This window comes from Ochotona curzoniae, unplaced genomic scaffold, assembly GCF_017591425.1.
Source record: "Ochotona curzoniae isolate NIBS_2020 unplaced genomic scaffold, NIBS_Ocur_1.0 scaffold_4683, whole genome shotgun sequence".
In the NCBI taxonomy this organism is placed as follows: Eukaryota; Metazoa; Chordata; class Mammalia; order Lagomorpha; family Ochotonidae; genus Ochotona; species Ochotona curzoniae.
The window spans coordinates 27804930-27825312 of NW_024467121.1; the positions used below are offsets into that span (position 1 = coordinate 27804930).

The 20383-nt window shown below is 41.0% G+C and overlaps 1 protein-coding gene across 1 annotated transcript in view; it reads right to left on the bottom strand.

The window, feature by feature from the left end:
• RYR2 (ryanodine receptor 2) overlaps positions 1 to 20383 on the bottom strand; it is a 603900-nt gene that overhangs the window by 276242 nt on the left and 307275 nt on the right. The window contains exon 17 of the mRNA XM_040967818.1: positions 5089 to 5184. Coding sequence (XP_040823752.1) covers positions 5089 to 5184 — 96 coding nt within the window. The remainder of the gene's footprint in view (positions 1 to 5088; positions 5185 to 20383) is intronic.

The window sequence follows — 20383 nt, forward strand, 5'->3', positions numbered from 1 at the left end:
TTAAATGATACAGAATCTGAAAACTAAATAAAACAAATTTCTTCAGCTGTTCTTTCTGATTTTGCTACAATATAATGCTATCACAACCATAGGTGTCTGGGGAACAAACACTGCCAGAACTCTTCCAAAGTCTCTCTCCACTCAGTGTACAAAGGCTGACATTCAGCTTCCAGTTCCTATGCTTCTTTGGTTCACAATTTGCTCTGGCTACTGTGACACCTGAAAAGGGCCACAGAATTTATGTCTCCTACAAGCAACACCATCTAACAACTGACGGAAGTTATTTATCAACAGCCCCAGTTCCCTCTCCCTTTAGGGGAATAACTCTGAGGGCCATCTTAAAATTGTGAGGGCCATGATCTTAAAATTGTGCATATGAAACACGTGAAGTTTGCTCCCTTTATGTAAATAAAACAGAAAGCAAAGAAGCTCTAGTTGCCCTCAGTAGAGACCATGGCATCTTTGTCCCACAATGTCACATACGCACTTGTCCCAAGCAAATATCCCTTTAAGTCTTCACTTGCTGTTTGCTTCTCATAGAACCCAAATCGAGATTAACTTTTTCATGAATATTTCTCTTTTAAACCCATTTTAAGATATATGTTTAAGAATGTATAAATTTGCCTTTTTTTTTTTTTTTCTCATTGCCCTTGCCTGAAGGAAGTATGAAGTCTATGGAGCCTTGATTCCTTTCTTTTACTGATACATTTGGGATAGCCATGATTTTTGCTACTCATGTGCATCCAAAACATCCGAAAAGTTTTAAAAACAATATTTTCTCCTGTAACCTCCTTAAATTCTAACTGACCTGTTGCAGGTCAGGACATGGACATTTATTTACATTTCCTTGGTGAATGAAAACCCTATGAAAAACTATATGGAGGGATTCCTCCAAAAATTAAAATAAGAACAACTGTATAATCCAGCAACCCCTCCTTCTGGCTATATATCCAAAGGATTTGAAATCATGGTCAAAACAGTATCCACACTCCTGTGTTTGCTGTTGTATGTCACAAAAGCCAAGTTTGGGAATAAATCTAAATATCTATCAAAGAAAGACTAGATAAAGTAAATGTTATTTTATATAAATAGTGGAATGTCAGCCTTACATTAAAATAACAAAGCACTGCTATCTGAAACAAAATTGATGGAGATCATTAAGTGAAATAAACCAGATACAGAATAAATTATATAATTTCCCTCATTAGTCCATGCTATCAATGGCCCACATTTCTTCTCTTCCCAATCTCTCATTTGCACCTTTCATTCTCATAGTAGCAAAACAAGCACTCTTCCATGTACAAGGTCTGAGGAGGGAAGGCACAAGTCTTTCACCTCAAAAGCTTTCCTTTGGCAGCCAATGATCTAGGTGTATTGTTTCTGCTCTTATAGGTAAATCGGGGATGTGAGTAACCCCTGTTTTAAGGGAGATGAGGATTTGGGGAATTTTGCTCTTCAGCCTCTAAAGCTAAAAATAGCCAGGAAGACAGTGCTCCAAAGGGGTTGAAGTAGTGATGCCACATAATTCGCTCAAACATTTCCCCCCCCTCCTAATTTCTGCATATCAATTTTTTACTTCCTAAAACATATTACTGTCTCCAAACAAATACAGAAATTGCATCAGAAAGGCTTTAGATACATGCATTTCCACAGTGAAGTAAACGAGACCTGCTTGGGTTCACCCTGTTGCCCAAAAGGCAGAATTACATCTATCCCTTCATGCTAACTAACACCAAATAGACAGGGACTGACTGTAGCTCAGTCACTTATTTTTTCTTTTCTTTTTATTATTTTACGTATATACGGTGACATGAAACAGGTTTGGAAATATAGTAATATTCCCTCCCATGTTCCCACCATTCTTCCTCCTCCTTTTTAAAAATTTTTAAATGACATACTTTCAGTCATAATTACAGCCTTAACTTTCTATTATACAAAGAATTCAACAAATAGGAAGTAGAAAGAACACACCATTCCTCAAGAGTACCGACAGAGGCTATAAACAATAATCAAATGCCAAAATGTCAAATGAACTCAGATAAAACTTTGTTACACTTTGTACGTTAGTTACCACAGATCAAACATGATAGATGTCTTTTTGGAACTGGGCTTGTTTCACTAAGCATGATGATGTCCAGCTGAATCCATTTTGTTGCAAAACAAAGGATATCAGGGGTTTTTGTTTCTTTCTTTTTTTTTCCAGTGCTGAGTAATTCTTGATGTATCTAAACCACCTTTTCTTTATCCAGTCAGCTGTTGATGTGTGTTTGTTTTGAGTCCATGTCAGCTGTTGTGAATTGAGTTACTACAAATATGGCAGTACTGAGGACTCTTTTCCATCTTGACTTCATTTACTCTGGGTAAATTCTGAGGATCAGTTTGACTAAATCATATGTCACCTGATATTTCAACTTCCTAACTGATTTGATGTAAAAACACATACCCTAGATCTGCCATTCAGTTTTCTATTTGCAAATATTTTATATTCCTTATTCATGGCTTCCTTTATAGCTTACTATGAGCAACAAAATAACTATAGCTGGGACGCAATATATGAAATATGCTTGAAAATAAATTTTAAAATGTCAAACTACTATTTCTTTGAAATAAAATTAGAGATCTAAGGGCCATTTACATTTAGAGGTAATTATTTTAATTATCACACTCTTCATGGTTCAGTTTTATTGGCAGGCTGTAAAAAGTAATGGAGTGAAATATCTATAGTGCATTTGAAAATAGTTATAAGTTAACAATTTAAATATTATCATTACCTGTCTAATATTTTGTTTCTAAAAATAATCCAGGACAATGTTTGCCTTGCAGCAAAGGTAGACCATCTGTTTCAAATTAATCTACCACCCAAACTGCCAGAAAAGGAGGGAAAGATAAATAAATAAACACACACACACTATACCTCTACCTACCTGAAGGTACTGGAGACCGGCCAAGGTAACAAAGATTAGCAGGTTCTAGTTCCAACAAGCTAAACTAGCCCCACTCTTCCCTGTTCCATTCAAGGATTTTCTAGTTTGAATCTGCAGCTCACAAACTGACAAACTCAAGAGTTTGTGTTCAGCAATACCCAATTATTATGGAGAGAAAATCAAATGATGAATATGTATGTACTCAGTAAATAATACAGCACTGACATAAGTTATACACATATGCCCGTGCAAGTCTGTACTGTCTGTCTCTAAAAACTAAGCGACTCTCTCCTTTCCCTTCGGAAAAAGTAATTCATTAACCTCACAAACATAACTACAGTAAAGAAAATTCTTAGCAAAATGTAGATACTTCAAGAACAACAGACTACAAGTTATAGTATGTTTTAAACCTGATGCTAGGAAGCTTGGCAGTAGCCCTAAGTTATAGTAGAATCTCAAATCAGTCATTTAAATATTATGTGCCTTAATTTCCTTTCCTTGGAAGTGAGAATATTAGATTAAACCTTTTTTATAGCTCCTGTTACTAAACATGATGCCATCTCTCAGCACAGGGCTAATGTTTTAGGTAGAACTGCCCAAAATCCATGGCTTGATTGGGCTGAGAAGGTAGGGAAATTACAAATAATGATTTACATACAATGGAATTATACCTATAATTTACCTATTGGTGAACAATACACAAATACTTGACTGTACTTGGCTGTTCTTTCTTTCTTTTTTGACCACTTTGTTGTGAATTTTTCACTGACATATACATATATATATATATATATATATATATATAGTTTCTCTTTGAAATAATTGGCTCAATTGCAGCCCTGAATCTCCCTCTTCCTGGATACTTACAAGGGCCATGAAAATGCAGCACTATACCTTTAATTTGCCCATGGCCATGATTCTTATCACTTTGATTCAGCAATTTATCCACTTTTTAACCCATACCACTAATCTGTCACTGCCAATTTAATCATTTCTTAGTATAAGTTATTCAATGCTTTCTTTATCTGATAAATTCTGCAATGAGTGAATGATACATTCATGTTGTTGTGTCTTTAATATTCTCATGTCATAAGTTGTGTATTTGATACAGTTTTATTCTATCTCTTAACTTTGCCACCCAATAATCTGGCACTTTTTATTTCTGCCTTAATTTTGTCATCAAAACAATATGGCAGTATTTCGTGACTCAATTTCTCTCCTTCTCTTATATGAAATCCAGAAGTCTGTTCAGTGATTTAAAATGACCTTCTCCAACCATAACCATGTCTCTCCTTATTCAGTTGCATATACCTATCCCTGTGTGTGCATTTTTATCAAGCAAAAATTAAGGAAGGAATTAATTTTGAATGGTATATGGTATTTTTAAAGGTGAATTAAATATTTTACTCATTGATTTAACAAACACTGTTAAATATCTACTAGATACCAAATGGGAGTACAAATCCAGAGATAGCAAAGATGAACACAATTACTTACCTACCTTCATGTAGTATATTATCACCATAGGGGACTAAGAAAATATTAGCGCTACAGGACAGCAGTTAAAGAAATACTGTGCAAACAGATGGAGGGGCAATAGATTCAGAATGGGCTTCACAGAGGCAGTGAATTCTGCCGACAAATTCATCATAGCCTGGGACACCAAAATAAAACCTACATATACTACTAGCATTTGTCAGAGATACATATGATCCAGCTAACTATTGTAATTATTCTTTTTATACATATCAGTTATTATTTTTATCAAGTTCCTAGTAACAAAATATTGTGTCATATGATTCAAAAATGAATTTTCTAAACCCACTGAAATATCAGTTTAACAGAAGGATAAAATGATACCAAGCCAAACTTTTGATTGTACAGTATATTAGAAGTAACAGATTTGAAAAAGAAAAAATAAGAATTCTGGCTCTAAAGTCTTTCAGGACTTCACAACATCACTTGCTTTTTTAAAAAATGGACAGGATTTATTCCTCAAATTGCTACTCAGACATAGCTACTTAAAATATCAGCAATTTTATCACTTGATAAAAATAGTGGACATACTAAAACGAAATGATTTATGTTACACTGAACTTAGAACTTTTATAGTTTTGAAAACAGCAATAATAAACACAATCAAGAAGAAAACTCGGAATCATACCTGAAGAAGCTTCCAGTCTCTCCAATCTGCTGATCAGCCAGTCAAGGGAGCCAGAAAACTGAGCACAGTTTTTACGATTCCCTCTAATTAGAGCCGCTGCAAAAGATACAAAAAAATTCCATACTTATGTCATTTTCTGTTTCAAAAATCAAAGTAAGCTAAAAGGAGTCCTAAAATGTTACATTAAAAAGTAATCGCCTCCCCAACTGCAGGCAACTGCCTAGGTTGCCTTGTACTTTAGCAAATAAATGTTACACTACTGGGAGACAAGCAGCCAATGGCTAGCAGCCAATATTCTGGGCCTGGTTAATGCTAGTATGCCAGTATACTTGTCCATTCTTTTTTTTTTTTTTCAGATATGAAGATATGTGGGAGGAAGTTGGGGAGTCCCAGGGAAGTTGAGACCAGGTGGTTTAGAGAGAGGAAACCAGAGGACATGTATAGGTCAGATCAGTGTACCTACCCATGTGGGAGATCTGGGCTAGGACAGGTGGCATCACCTGTCATGTACCAGCGCACACTGAAGCTAGAGCTGGGGGGGACCTGCCTGGCAGGGACAGGCCACAGTATCCACCAGTGAGTGTTGGGCCAGTGGATGGGCCATAAAAAGCTGGGATGTAAAATCAACCTGAACCTGCATATGAGAGAACCAGGTGGGGGGAGATTCTGTAGGGGATATATGAGCCCAGCCCTATGAATCTGTAGTACTCATTAGTTTGCATGAGAGCCAGGGATGGTGATGGGCCAAGCTAGGCGTGACAATCAAAATCAATGACACTCATGAGAAACAGGTTTGGGAGCAGACTAGGCTGACCCAGGTTACACTACCCACAGATACATGGGAAAATTGGGTCCAGGGGCAGACAGAGCCACAGTACCCAACAGCATATGCAAAGGCCAAGACTGGGTGTGTACTATAACAGGCAGGGGTCTAGAACATGCCTGTAAGTGTGAGATCTTGTGCTTCCAGTCGAGCAATTTGGGGAAGTCCCCTACTAGGCTGAAGCTCCTACTGGTGAGCACAAGAGCCAGGGCTGGGGGTGAGGCAAGCTAAGTACCTCTTGTCAGCATACGTGTGTGCTGACTCATAGAGTATGCTGGGCTGAGGCAGCCCAAGTTTTAGCATCCATTGGTACATGTGGGAGCCAGGAAAAAGTGTGGGCTGCACCAGGCAAGACTAATTCATTGCTGGGTTTATGTGAGAGCATAGATGAAGGCAGGTTGGCAGGGTTAGGCCACATCTACCTGCAAGAGTTGGGATTAGAGGTGGGCTTGGCTGGGCCTGGCAACACTGCAGCATCTGTTGACCAGTGCCAAGACAGCCATCAAGATCTGGGCTGGGAGTGGGACTGGTGTAAGAACTAAAAAGACTCCCTTGTTAGGTTGCAGCTTCCACTGGTGAGTGAGTGCAAGAGCCAGGACTGGGAGCAGACTGGAGTGAACATAGCTGTAGAACCCCTCAACATGAGTGTGGGTTGGGTCCAGCAGCAGGGTATACTGGCTAGGCCTCGTACCTGCCAGTGCTTGCAAAAGCCAAAAGCCAGAGTGGCTACAGGATGGGATGGGCTAGGTTTTGACACCTATTAGTCTGTCTGCATGAGAGCCAGGTTTGGGGGGTGGTCCAGGAAGGGCTTGACTGCAGCATTCATTGGTGAGTCAGAATGAGAATGAGCCAGCTGCACAGGGATGCAATGCCTGCCAGTGAATGCTGGGACAGGTGGCAGGCCTTGTCCCTGGGCACCCACCAGTGTGCATGAGATCCAGGACTTGGAGCTGATTTGACATGGGAACTTGGGGAACTCGCCTTTTAGGCCACAGCTCCAGCTGGGGAGTGTCAGACCCAAGGCTTGGCAGCCCAGGAAAGATCAGGGTGCAGTATCCACGGGCATATATATGGGCAGGGTCTGGAGGTGGGCTGGAATGGGCCAGTTCATAGCACCTGCTGACAGATGTAAGAACCAGAATGGGCTTGTTCCCACCAGTTCACATGAAGACTGGGACTGGGGATTGGTGGGGCTAGATTAGGCTGCAGTAACGCCAGCATAAACTGGGAATTGTGGTAGGCCAGGCTACAGCACCTGCTGGCAAATGTCAAGGTGAAGTAGGCCCTGCCAGATTGGGCTGCAGCATCCACCAACACATGCAAAAAACATGGGACTGGGGGTGAGCATGGTAGGGGAACATCAAGAACTCCCTGCTGGGCTACTGTTCTCACTGCTGACATAAGAGCTGAGATCAGCTGTAGATCCAGCTAGGTAGGTCTATAACACCCATTCACCTGCACATACACTGGTTTCGGGGAGGGTCAGGCTAGCTTAAGCTACCACATAACTGGCTCACGCAAGAGCCATAATAATTGTGGGTCAGCCACGCTTTGCCATAGCATCTGCTTGCTAGTGCTGGGGCCAGGTGCAAATCATGTCAGGCTATACCTCAGTATCCCCTAGCAAGCACAAAATCCAGGATTGGGAGTTGGCCTAATAGGGGAACTGTGGGCATTCTTCTGCTGACCTGCAGTTCCCACTGATGATCATGAGAGCAAGGGCTGGGGATGGTCCAAGCTGGACAAGGCAATAGCACCCAGCAGCATGCATTTGTGCTGCAGGCCCCACTAGTGTACACAAGGGCTTGCTGGGTTTGTGGTGGGCTGAGTTTGGCTAGGCTACAGTACCTACCAGTTTGTGTGGGAATGGAGCTGGGGGTAGAACTCACTGTACTGCATTCACTGGTAAGTATGTAGACTAATGTATGTGATGGACTGAACAAGACTCACACTAGCTGGAGCATGCAATAGTCAGGTCTGGGCTTACCCCAGGCCATGTTTCTTGGGTAACCAAACTATATCGCTGTACTGAAAAAAAAAAAAATCACAGGATATGTAGTCCGAACTTGGAATGCATATATCAGGACTGGGTCTCCTCAGTAGCTGATGCCTGTGCAGTGGACAGTTATGTCCAGACACACATGGGAGACATGAGAGAAAGCTCTTCTAAGCCTTCTAAGACAACAGAGTATGTCAAGTGCCACATCAGAGGATGGAAGGCAGAAGAGGTTGGACAACTCTCCTGGGCAAGCTTCGCAGCAAGTGTCTGGGTCTGCGGATGCACTAAGGTGGACCTTGTCGACCAAGAGACATTATAGAAATGTCTCGGAACTGTCAAAACCATTCAAGTAACCCCCTTGAAACATTCTTCTCCACATCAATCTCTAAAATGACATCGAATGACCATGCCCCATATCCAGGTGTTAATGCAGTTTGGCAACAAAAAGTTGTCCCTTCCTCTCCCCCTGCCAGATAACACCAGATAAAGAAAAAAATTGAAACATCTGTCCCACACTCCTTCCTCCATAACTTGACCCTCCACACCTTAATCAGAGGCCCACATACGCATACATCCTTCTCAACTGCAAATAACATTAACAATAAAGTATAAAAGAAAGAATAAATCATCTTCACAATGCAAGGGAATCACCTTCAATGAATCACAAACACCAAAAACAAAAACAAAGGATGACATTAAAAGACAAAAATTTATTAGTGGGAACTGAAAAGAAACATTGCTCACCAGAAGAAATATAGCTTGAGAAGATGACATTTCACACTGGGAAGTAAAAAAGAAGAACGGTAACAGAAGTCCAGGTAAGTCTGAGCAGCGGCATGGGCAACTGGATCCCCCAGACACTTGGCTGTGGCTGGGGGTATCTGTGCTGGCCAGGTTGCCTGCTGGGGATCCTAGCTCCCAGCCACTGCTGCTAGGCTGGGGCAGGGTCAAGGTTTGTCCAAGCCTGAGGTCTGAGAATTTCCTCCATCCACAGCAACCATGCTGGGGACAGATCTTAGACAAATCTGGGCATGTTCAGGACCATGGCTCTGCCTACCACAGCCATCTTGGTGGGTGAAGTCAAGATAAGTCTGAGCAGAAGCATGGATAACTGGATCTCCAAGACACATGCCTGTGGCTGGGAGTAACCGTGCTAGCCCAAACTGCCTGACGGGGATCCTAAGATCTGAAGATCTTTATGGGTCAGATTGTACAAGTCCACATGGAAGTCCTGGGCTGGGCTTGTTAGCATGGAACATGGCTGACTAACACACGCCCATGCACACAAAGCTATGGCTAGGGGCCTCTTTGGTAGGGCTGGATCCCTGTACCTGACAGTGAGTGCTGGATCAGGGGATGGGTCACATTAGACTGGGCCATGACACCAATCACCACTCAAGAGAACCAGATATGGGGTTGAATTCTGTGGCGGATATGTGGGCCTAACCCAATGGAACTACTAAAACTACTAGTCCTGCTGGTTAGCTTGAGAGTTGGGATGGTGATGAGCTGAGCTAGGCATGACCATGGAACTCACTGATGCTCTCACAGCTGGGGCTTGGAACAAATGGGGTAGGTCCAAGATGCAGCACCTACACGAACACCCTAATACAGAATGTGGGGCAGGACATGCCAGGCTGCACCAACTCATAGAAAGGCCAGGGTGAAGGGGGAAGAACATGTCAGGTAATGGCCAAGCACGCGCTGGCATGCGTGAGATCTGAGTCAGGGAGTGCCCCAAGCAAGGGAACCTGGAAAACTCCCCTAGTGGGTCACAGCTCCCACTGATGAGCACGTTGTCCAGGCCTGGGTGTTGGGCAGGCTGGGCAAGGTAGCCCTATCCCTTGGCAAATGTGAGTTGCTTTTGAAAGGGACCAAGCAAACCAAAGCCCACTGGCAAGTGCAGAAACCAGGATGGAGTACAGGTCATGCCAGGCTAGGCTGCTACACCTACTGGTTTTCATGTGCCAGGGATGAGAGCAGATTGAGCAGGGCCAGGGTACAGTACCCTCTAGCAAGAGTTGGGAGTAGCAGCTGGCTGGGCCAGGTCAGGCTGCAGCATCCAAAGACAAAGATCAAGACAGGGGAGGGGCTATGCCAAGTTGGGTCAGAACAACCACTGGCACATACAAGATGTGGCTGGGATCAGGCCTCATTGGGGAGCTAAGAGAATGCCCTGCTGGGTTATGGGTACCACTGGCAGATGCGAAGGCCAGAGTGAAGCCTGTTGTCTAGTCTGGGCATGGCTGCAGTGTCCCTTGGCACAGGTCAGGACTGGGTCTGGGGTACGCCAGACTAGGCTAGACTTTAGCACCAATCGGAGCTCGTGAGAACCAGGATGGGTGTAGAATGGGCTAGGCTAGGTCTCTGACCCTGCTGAGCCATGCGTGAGCTGTCTATGGGTATGGACCAGGCTTGGCTGGGCTGTAGCACTTAATAGTAAGAACCAGAATTGGTAAGGGCAGGTCGGGAAAGGCCATTGTTTCTGCTAGAACAGGAGGTAGAATAAGCAAGATCCATGGACATACCGGTGTGCATGAGATCTGGCATTGGGAGAGGTTCTGATGGAGGAGCTTGGGCAACTCCTCTATTGTGGCACAGTCCCTGCAGGTGAGCACAAAAATCAAAAAAGGAAGCAGCTCAGACCAGGCCCAGTTAGAGTATCCACAGGCTTACATTTGTCTCAGGACTGGGGGAAGCCAGACTAGGCCATATCATATCACCTACTGGCAAACCAAATGCCAGAATGGTGTGTGGATCATGCCAGGTTGGGGCACAATGCCAGCCAGTTCACATTAGGGCCAGGATTGGGGGCTGGCTGGGCTGGCTACGCTGTAGTCCTCACCAGCTTGAGCTGGAACTGAGAGTGGCCTGGAATGGATCAGGCTACAGCACCCACTGACAAATGCTGAGGTGAGGCAGCCCATACCAGGGTTTCAACACATGTGAAACCCTGGGGAGAGTGGGCAAACCCTGTAGGGGGGTTGCAGGGAGTTCCCCTGCTGAGCTACCATTCCCACTGGTCAGCCTGAGAGATGGGATTGGGGGCAGACCAGGCCGGGCAGGGATGTTGGCTTGCATATAAGATGGATCGCGGAGAGCCAGGCTGGGTGGACTGTACCTATTGGTACATGCATAAGCCAAAGTGGCTGAGGGTTGGCTGGGCTTTGCCAGAGCAGCAGCTAGTAGATGCTGGCACAGGGGGGAAATTCTGTGGAGCTAAACTGTAGTACCACCTGGAAAGTGCAAGATCCAGGAGTGGGAATGGGCCCATTAGGGAACCAGTGGGCACTTCCCTCTTGGGTTTCCACTCTGACTGGTGAGCACGAGAACCAGGACTGGGACAGGCAGAAAGTGGCACCCATCAGCACATGGGCTGGATAGTGGGGCTGTTTGGTTTGAACTAGGCTTCAATGCCCTTTGACGTATATAAGAACTGAATGGGATGTGGGACAGACAGAATCAATCTGCAGTACATACTAGCAAGCACAAGAATCAGGGCAGGGGATGGGCCTGGTGGGGGTTATTGCAGGTTGTTCCAACTAGGCTTCAGCTCCCACTGATTTGTGTGGAACCTTAGTGTGCAGTGGGCAGGATTGGGCTAGGCTGCAACACCCATTAATTTGTGTAGAAGACAGGGCTGGAGGCAACTGACCGAGCAATTGTGACTAACAGTGTGCACCTAGGCCAATTTGGGCAATAGTCTGTGTCGGACCCTGTATTGGCACACATATACAAGAATCAGATCTGGGATCACCTCAGACGAAGTTTCTTTGGGGATCTCCCCAGCTGAACCACTGGACTCAGGATTCCAAACATGGATTAAATTACAGCTTCCACGGTCTGACTGTGGAATGCATGTGTCAGAGTTGGGTCTCAGTGGCTTCTACAGAGCAGTAGACAGCATATCCAGATACACATGGAGGATACGGGAGTACACTGGAGTCTGCAGAGGACACCTAGTACCAAAACAGAGGACGGAAGACAGAACAAATTGATCGACTCCCCAGCAAAGAGTTGGAGGTGAATACATGGGCAAAGAGAGACTCTAAACTGGACTACTTCAGCCAGTTGTGTCTGGAGAGATTTCATTGTGATTGGAGCGGCATGATTGGCAGCCATACAGAACTGCTGAGCTATCAAAACCACTCGAGCAGTGCCCTCAGAGCATGCCCACATTGAAGCATGCCCCACATCGGGGACCCTGGTATGGCTGGGAGGCAGGGTGTGTTTTCTCCCCTTAATTCTCCTCTACCCCCCTCTGGATATAGAAAGGAAAAAACACAATGTCAAAACAATGGCTTAACCCACTTTCTATCTAGCACTTGTCTCTTTGCACCCTAATCAAATATGTAAAAATTATCAAAATATCAAATATGTAAAAATTATCAAAAATGAAATTTTTACAGAAGTTAAAAAAATAAAATATGGCTGAGCAGCTAAAAAAAGAATGAAGGGTATCAATGCATAGTCAGTTCATTTGGGTACTAACACTCATGACTTTTAATTAGTCATGGGACTAAATTATTTCATATCTCTCAAACCGAATGTTTTCACTTACGTAATGAAGACATTAAAAGTGCATCAGTTTCCCTACAAATGTCCCATGGAACATGAAGAGAAGTAACTAGAAATTATCACAGTTTGTTGCAAGTAGAAGTAACAAACTGACATACATAATAAATGGATGGAAAGGCTGACAGCATCTCTGAAGAATACATTTTTCTGTATCTCTTCTTCCTGTGTAGAGATTTCCAATGCATGTTAATCTTGATCTTTAAGACTGAGATCTATCTGTAGCAATGAAACTTATTCTGACTTTATATTTTCTATACCACTTTTGACTGAGAAACCTTTCTTTTTTTAAAATTTTTATTATTACAGAGAGAACAAACTTTGTGTATTTTACATGTAATATTTTAAGATGATGGCCATATTTCCCCTCTCTTTTCTTCCTTTCCTTTAATTTTTCTTTTTTTTTTTTTACCAAAATATCTACTAGATAATGAGCACTAATTTTTTTAAGAAATACATCTAGCTGAAGGCCATGGAGAAGTGAGCCCTTGAAGAACATTTTGAGATGTAGAACTGCCTTCCCTAGGTCAAAGTGGGGAACTTCCTCTCCCACAACAAGAGACTGAAAGAAGAAACTCAGGAGAAAAGAGAAGAGCATGCTCTGTGATACTCATCACAGCAACCCTATTTACTCATCAAAGATTGGGCTATTAAAAAAAATAACAAATTCTCATAATAAATTTGTATGCAATAAAAATAATTTTGAATATAATCTGTGAAGAGTTAATCTGTAGCCAAGTTATTACACAATCTCATTGAGTAACGAGGTGACAACAACACATCTTATGGGAAAAATAGGTATCCAAGCTAACTTAGAAAAGATACAGGCATATAAAAGAAAGCCTTTCAACTATATAATTTATAAATCTATAATCTTGACCAAACTAATCTGCAAGGGAAGGAAGATAGAGCTGATGCCTCAGAGGCACGCACATGTACACCAACATACACAAAGATCAAGTATGCATGTGTGCATATGAGTGTGCAAAAGGCTTGTGATTTGCACAATGTAATATACTTTTAAAACCATATCTTTTAGAATTTTATTCACTAAAGTGGACAGTGAGGTCTAAAAGTCATTTATACTTTCTAATTATTTGCAATTCTTGTAATAAAAAAATTTATTAATTTGGTATTATGCCATAGTGGCTTAAGCAGCTACCTACAATGTTGGCATCCCATATGGGCACTGGCTAGTTTCTGGCTGCTCTATTTCCCATTTAGCTCCTTGTCAATGGTCAAGAAAAGCAATGAAGATAGCCCATGAGTGATTGGGCTCTTTCTATCCACATGGGAGATTCAGATTAACTTCCTGGATCCTGGTGTCAGATATTCAAGCTTCATTATGGTGGAATCAACGGATGAACAATCAATCAATCAATTTCTCACTTTCATTCATATACTCTATCATTCTCATTCCCCCCCTCTCTTCTATATATCACCTGTCCCTTGTATATTTAAATTTTTTATTTAAATGCATCAGGCACTATAGCTAATGTGAAGGGAACTTAAAAAAAATGCAAATATAGTGCTATAGCTTATAGGTCTTTCTGTTGTATTTTAGGCTCTTTTGAATCTGAAGTTTTCTCATGTTATGCCTTTCCACGGTACATGAAACAGAGATCTTACGTCTTAGTTCCCAGACTTCTACATAATAAGAATATTAGTAATTGATCAATCATAGTACATCCCATGTACAACAAAAACATTTTGAGTGAAGTTCTTAAAAACGATGTGCCAGTACATTGAACTCCTTTGATCAATGCCAATAATTAGCTAAACCTCCAAACTTCTATCCTATCAGCATATGTAATGTAGGTAACAGTGACAATTCATGGCATAGATAGACACACATAACAACCTGATCTAATGATATTTTCATTTTATAACACTGCAAAAGCAATATGCATCCAGCTGAAATTGTGCTTTGAATGTTGGACAACCACCCATTAGTCACAACGAAATTCTATAATGTGCTGAGCTATGATATTCAGTATATTAGATGTATTAAATACATTAGAACTTACTGTATCTTTAACTTATGATAAGTGATTCCAGATATTACCCTATTATAAACTGAGGATCATCTATATTATTATAATATCCTGTGTCTTCATGCTTGACTGGCCTTCCATAAAACACTCATATAATCAATTATAAATGAATGGAGGGTTTAAAATCTCCCAAGAAAACTCCCTCACTTTTAAATTTGCACAACAAATATTGATTACCCGCTTTGTGCCAGGTCCTATCTTAGGTACTGGAGTCAACGCAGAAATCAAATGCCTTTTCCTCTTGGACTTGACACTTGGAGCCTTCCAATACTTTGAAGATGCTCAAAACAGCATGGAACATTAGGGGGTGATAAAATTGAAATCAACATTTTTTTTTTATAACTTCTTGATTAAAACGAAGACGATCCTAAGCCTTGAAAACTACACACTCAAATACACATGTGCACAAATGTTGCTGAGGAAATTAAGAAACTAATGTTATAGAAGCTTCTTGGAGCAGAACAAGAATTCTCCCTGTAGCTGGATGACCCTATGAACTTGCAGTTTGATGACTTCTGCCTAGAAAGCTTCCAAGGTGAGATCAAAGACTGACTGCTTTGCTGCCTCAGCCTATACGACTGTATTTCCTAAGGAGGCTTGAATATCTCTCATGAAAGTGGCCGCCATAGTGTCACTGGGGTCCATTAAGAGCCATCAGAATAGGCTGGAAGACTTCAAGAAAAGGAGTCTGCACACAGACAAAGAAAAGCAATGAACAGAGTCTTACAGAATAATCACTGCCCTGCCATAGGAACTATATGAAATAGGAACTCAAACTGCAACAGTCACCTGCCAAATCCAGGAATGCCAACCTTCATTTTCTGACCATGGTCAAAGGGCTTGCAACCAAACAGCCAAGGAAAAACCGTACAATCTCTTTCTCCCCTTCTTTTACCCTGACCCAGAGTCAAACAGAAGTTTTGTTGTAAAGGAAAAGAAAAACAGCAGCATGGTGGTGATCATCTATTCTTCTTAAGAGAAATTAAGACTGGAGGAAAATCATCAGTTCGATTTCCAAGTCTGTTCTCACATACATACTATGCTACTCCTCCCCAAACACATCTTATTTGAATTGCCTTTCTGGAAGGAATAAGAAGGATGGACTCCTGATAGCACAAATCCCTATTAAGAAAAAAGGCATCTCATCAAACTATAAAATGAATCTCCATATTAAATATGTTAATGGCTGCCACTGTAATTTGATAGATAAGACTACTAACAAAAAGGAAACTAATAACATCTTGTGTCTAAAGTGCCTCCCCAAGATTTCCTGGAGAAGAACATGGGGACTATCTGCATGACCAATTGATGGAATAACATCTGGTTGGGCAGGTGTCTAGACCAGGTGCTTATTTCCTGCCTTAACTGGCCTTTCCTGTGTTTTATGCCATTTAGGAAAACCAGTCTCCCTGAAATACTAGAAACAATAATCTGGAGATATAAAAGAAACTCTAATTGCTAAATCCTTTTCAAGTCTGCAAGGATTGAGAACCTGGTCATTTTTGCCATCCGAAAAGAGGAGCAACATTCTTTCATATTTTGAATCTTCAGAAAATAAGCATTCACAGCTTCTCAAAGATCCATTCCTCAGATACATTTGGAAAGTCATCCTGGCTTAGAAGCCTCCCACAGATAACTGTGTGGATGTCAGAACAACACTGTCTATAGCATCCTAAGGTCTTGCAGATGGTTGCTCATAAATCTGCTTTTGTCATCTCCACCTAAAGCACATATTCCATATATCCATGTCATATGCTAAAATTGTTATAAATCATCATTTCTACATTCTTCATTTTCCTCCATGCTAAATGGAGGCACCATAGAAAAAAGGAAAGCAAAAGAACAGGCCTCTTGGTTTACAGAAAACCCCAAGAGAGGATTCAAAATCACAGGGAGGAAGCTCAAAGAATTTGGAGTTGATAAAAGCTTGGCAACCAAGTAAGGCAGGACAATGAGCTAAAAGCATGTCATCAGACTCTACTTATTGCTTTAGGGCTGATATTTCTCCAGTCAAACCATTATGTGCAAGGCTACCTGCATTACAATTATACTAAATTAAGCAAAAATTATCATCAGCAGGTGTTTCTTCTTTTACATATCAAAACTTGAAATCATTTTACTAATTATTTTCTGGCTATGAGATCTTTTTTTAATAAAAGCAGAATGTTAAAAGACATTAAATGAATATATTTTAAAAAACAGTTTAGGATCAGCATTGTGGCATAGCAAGTAAAGCTGCCACCCATGATGCCAGCATCCCAAATGGATGCCAGTTCAAGTTCCAGTTGGCTTGACTGTACTCCTGCTCCCTGATCTCAGCCTGAGAAAGCAACAAAAGACAGCTGAACTGCCACCCAGGTGAGACACCCAGAAGAGGCTTCTGAACTTGGCATGTCCAAGCCCTGATCATCACAGACATCGGAAGAATAATCCAGGGGGTGGAAAATCAATGAATCAATCAATCGATCTCTATCTCTCTCGTGACTGATCTTTTAAATAAGTAAATAAATCTTTCAAAGCAGTAACAATTATAATCCTATCTAAATCCCACCACAGAATTAAAAATATATTGCATATAACTGGAGAGATTCTCCTTTTCATACTTACATGTAACTATTCTAATCTTTTTTTATTAAGTTACAATTAATGTATTGTTTTTCCCCATCAATTGCCTAACACTGGCCAATATGCTAAAAAAAAACTTAAATATAAAGTCAATGCTTCTTCATAGAATAGGATATAACAGAATACATAGAAAATGAAAAGTAAAAGTTCAAGATTCCACTTCCTAGAAGTGACCATCTAAAACTTTCGTGATACATGTATAAAAATATACATTTATCTACACATTTTTAATTCTACACAGTTGTAATCTTACTGAATACATGATATATGTTTTGGTTTATTTTCTCTTAATATCTCACCACATATTACCATACTATAAACAGCAGAAATCTAGTTTGTTTCATATAATTTTCCAACACATGCTGCTTATATACATTACACTACATGAGTATCCTTTAGTTCATGTAACCAATACCCTATTGATAGGATAACTGTTTCAATTTCATGCTATTCCTAAGTAATTTTACAGTAAATACCCTTTATAGTCAGATGCATAAATACTTCTACAATTCAATCTCTCTTTTTAATAAAAGATTTGTTTATTTTTATTGGAAAGGCTGATACACAGAGAGAAGGAGAAAAAGAAAGAAAGATCTTCCATCCATTTGTTCACTCCCCAAGTGGCCACAACAGGCAGGGCTGAGCTGATCAGGAGCCAGGAGCTTCCCTGGGGTCTCCCACAATGAAGCAAGGTCCCAGGACCTTGAGCCATCTTCCATTGCTTTCCCAGGTCACAAGCAGGGAGCCAGATGAGAAGTGGAGCAGCCAGGACACAAACCAGCGCCCATATAGAGCCAGAAGCCTCCCCAGAGTCTCCCACAATAGAGCAGGGTCCTAGGACCTTGGGGAGTCCTCCAGAGAGTATGTCAGGAGCTGCTGCGGATGAAGCTCAGGTGGCTATCACAAATGCCAACTCAGAGTCCATGAAACAGATTCTAATTCTAATGCTTTTATCCCGTAGCTAGCAGCATGCTTCAACAGGAGGAGGATGAAGGGAGCCAGGCAGGAAACTAGACGAGAAGTGGAGCTACCAGCACCCAAACCAGTGCACATAAGAGATCCTTGTGGTCGCAAGGTGAGAACCCAGCCATGAGACCATCATGCCAGGCCTAGAGTAGATGCATTTTTTAATGCTTTCAATATACAGTGATCATAATCCGTAGATATGAAACTGACAGCTACAGAGGATCAATTGCAGTAAGTGAACACGAGCCTACCTACACGCTGTTAAGGACTCAAATATAAGTAGTAATACTGCAATCAGAAAATGAGTAGAATAATAGGATGCAACATCTTCTGGCTGCAAAGAACTATACGGATTTTTTTTCCCCTCTATTTTGTGATGAGGAAATCAAGAACTACTGTGCATCTATAATAATCATGATCCTGTATCTTTATAATAAGGTTTCCCAGAATTCCCCCATATCATTTCAAAAGGTCCTAAGTGAAGCTCCTTTATAAAAGAAAAAAAAAATACTTGAAGCAGAAACTGGAGAAGATAATTTTACTTTTGTCAACAGAAAAAGGATATTAACAATAAGTGCACATAAATGAAACAGAAATAATGAAAGAGTAATTAAATGCCATGTTAAGTACCTGATGTTTACTGCCAAATTTAAGCCACATAACTGACTGAAGTTATTGCCAATTTATAGATAACATTTGTGATAAAAACAGGTATCACTTTTTCGTGCCTGTAATTTTTTTTAAATGCCACAGATCAAACTCAAACAATGGGATAATAACCTTAAAACAGCATTTTTACTTCTTCCACTTGCTGGCTGAGAAAACAGCACCAATTATGTTGTGTAGCCAAAGTCACCCTAGTGACAGAGCTGGGATTAAGAGACCATGACAGACACTGAGAGTGTCATTTTCTCATGAGTTGTTGCCATTAGATCAAATGTTATGATTCTGTTTTGCAGGAAAAAGAAACTCACAGAAGGGTGATCAGGCTGGGTTTGGACAAGCGAACTACAGATATTGGTGGGAGGTCTCTGCAAAGTATTTCCTAAATAATTCAATAAATGTGTATTAACTGCCTTGCTAGCTGAAGCATGTTGCTAGCTGTGGATAAAAACATTCCAATCAGAATCTGGTTCATGGACATTGAATTAGCATTTGTGATAGCCACCTGAGCTTCACGCACAACAGCTCCTGTCATACTTTCTGGATAACAGCTTGGCAGGCTGAGGGTTTGATCCCAATTTCAGGAACAGGCTTCCACTCATTCAAAGCCAGTGTAGGTAAACTTCACTTCCCTTGTGAGAATGACTGGATTGGTAATATCATTAGCCATGGCTTGAGCTAATGAGAAGTGAGGGGTGGTCTAATGGGGCATTTAGAGAAATAGTATGTTCTATTTCTGGAAGATAACTTTTAGGAGCAATCTAACTTCATTTCTCTGTCAGTACTAGTAAGTGACAGAAACCAGCTGGTGACATAAAGGGAAGCCAGCTTTGGAAGAAGCTGACCCTAAGTAAGGAAGAGTGGAAACATACAGAATTGTTTATGGGAATATGGACAAGTTATTGGACCAAATGCAACCATTTGTGTGAGGCTGCAAACTCCCTTTGCTATTGAAGCTACTTTGAATGTAAGCATTTCGTTATCTCCAACTGAAAACATCCCAGTGGATACATCTCCCCACTTGCAATGAGGATTTAACTTCCTATTTAAATAGGTTACCCATCTTAAAATCACATTTCCAACCATACTGAAGTAAAGTCAAACCACAAAACTAATTATGGTGAGGAATTGTGCTAACACCCACCAAGCCTCCAGCATTTTGTAGAAGCGTTTTAATGCTGACTCAGTAAGCTCTAAAATAAATTAAATGCCCAAGTAACTCTGCGAGTTCATAGAATATACAAGCTTGAGGGAGAAGTGGTTCAGAAAGATAAAGCTTAAGTGTCAACTTTGCTGGAATGAAATTTTTCTTCTTTTGTAAAAAAAGATGATACTCATAATTCTCTCTGCTAATATTTTTTGCCATATATATCTGAGTACATGACATACGGAAGGAAACAACAAATGGAGACATTATGATGGGAAAATATAACATGCATATTACCCAGATTTATCAACCATAAAATTCTCTGTACATTATCCATTCTATGCTGAAATACATGGAGATGACCCTCCTCTTTATTTTACTCACATAATTTATCCAAGGTTTTCATATTATAATATCAAGTGAAGCAGTTAGAGCGTGGTGTT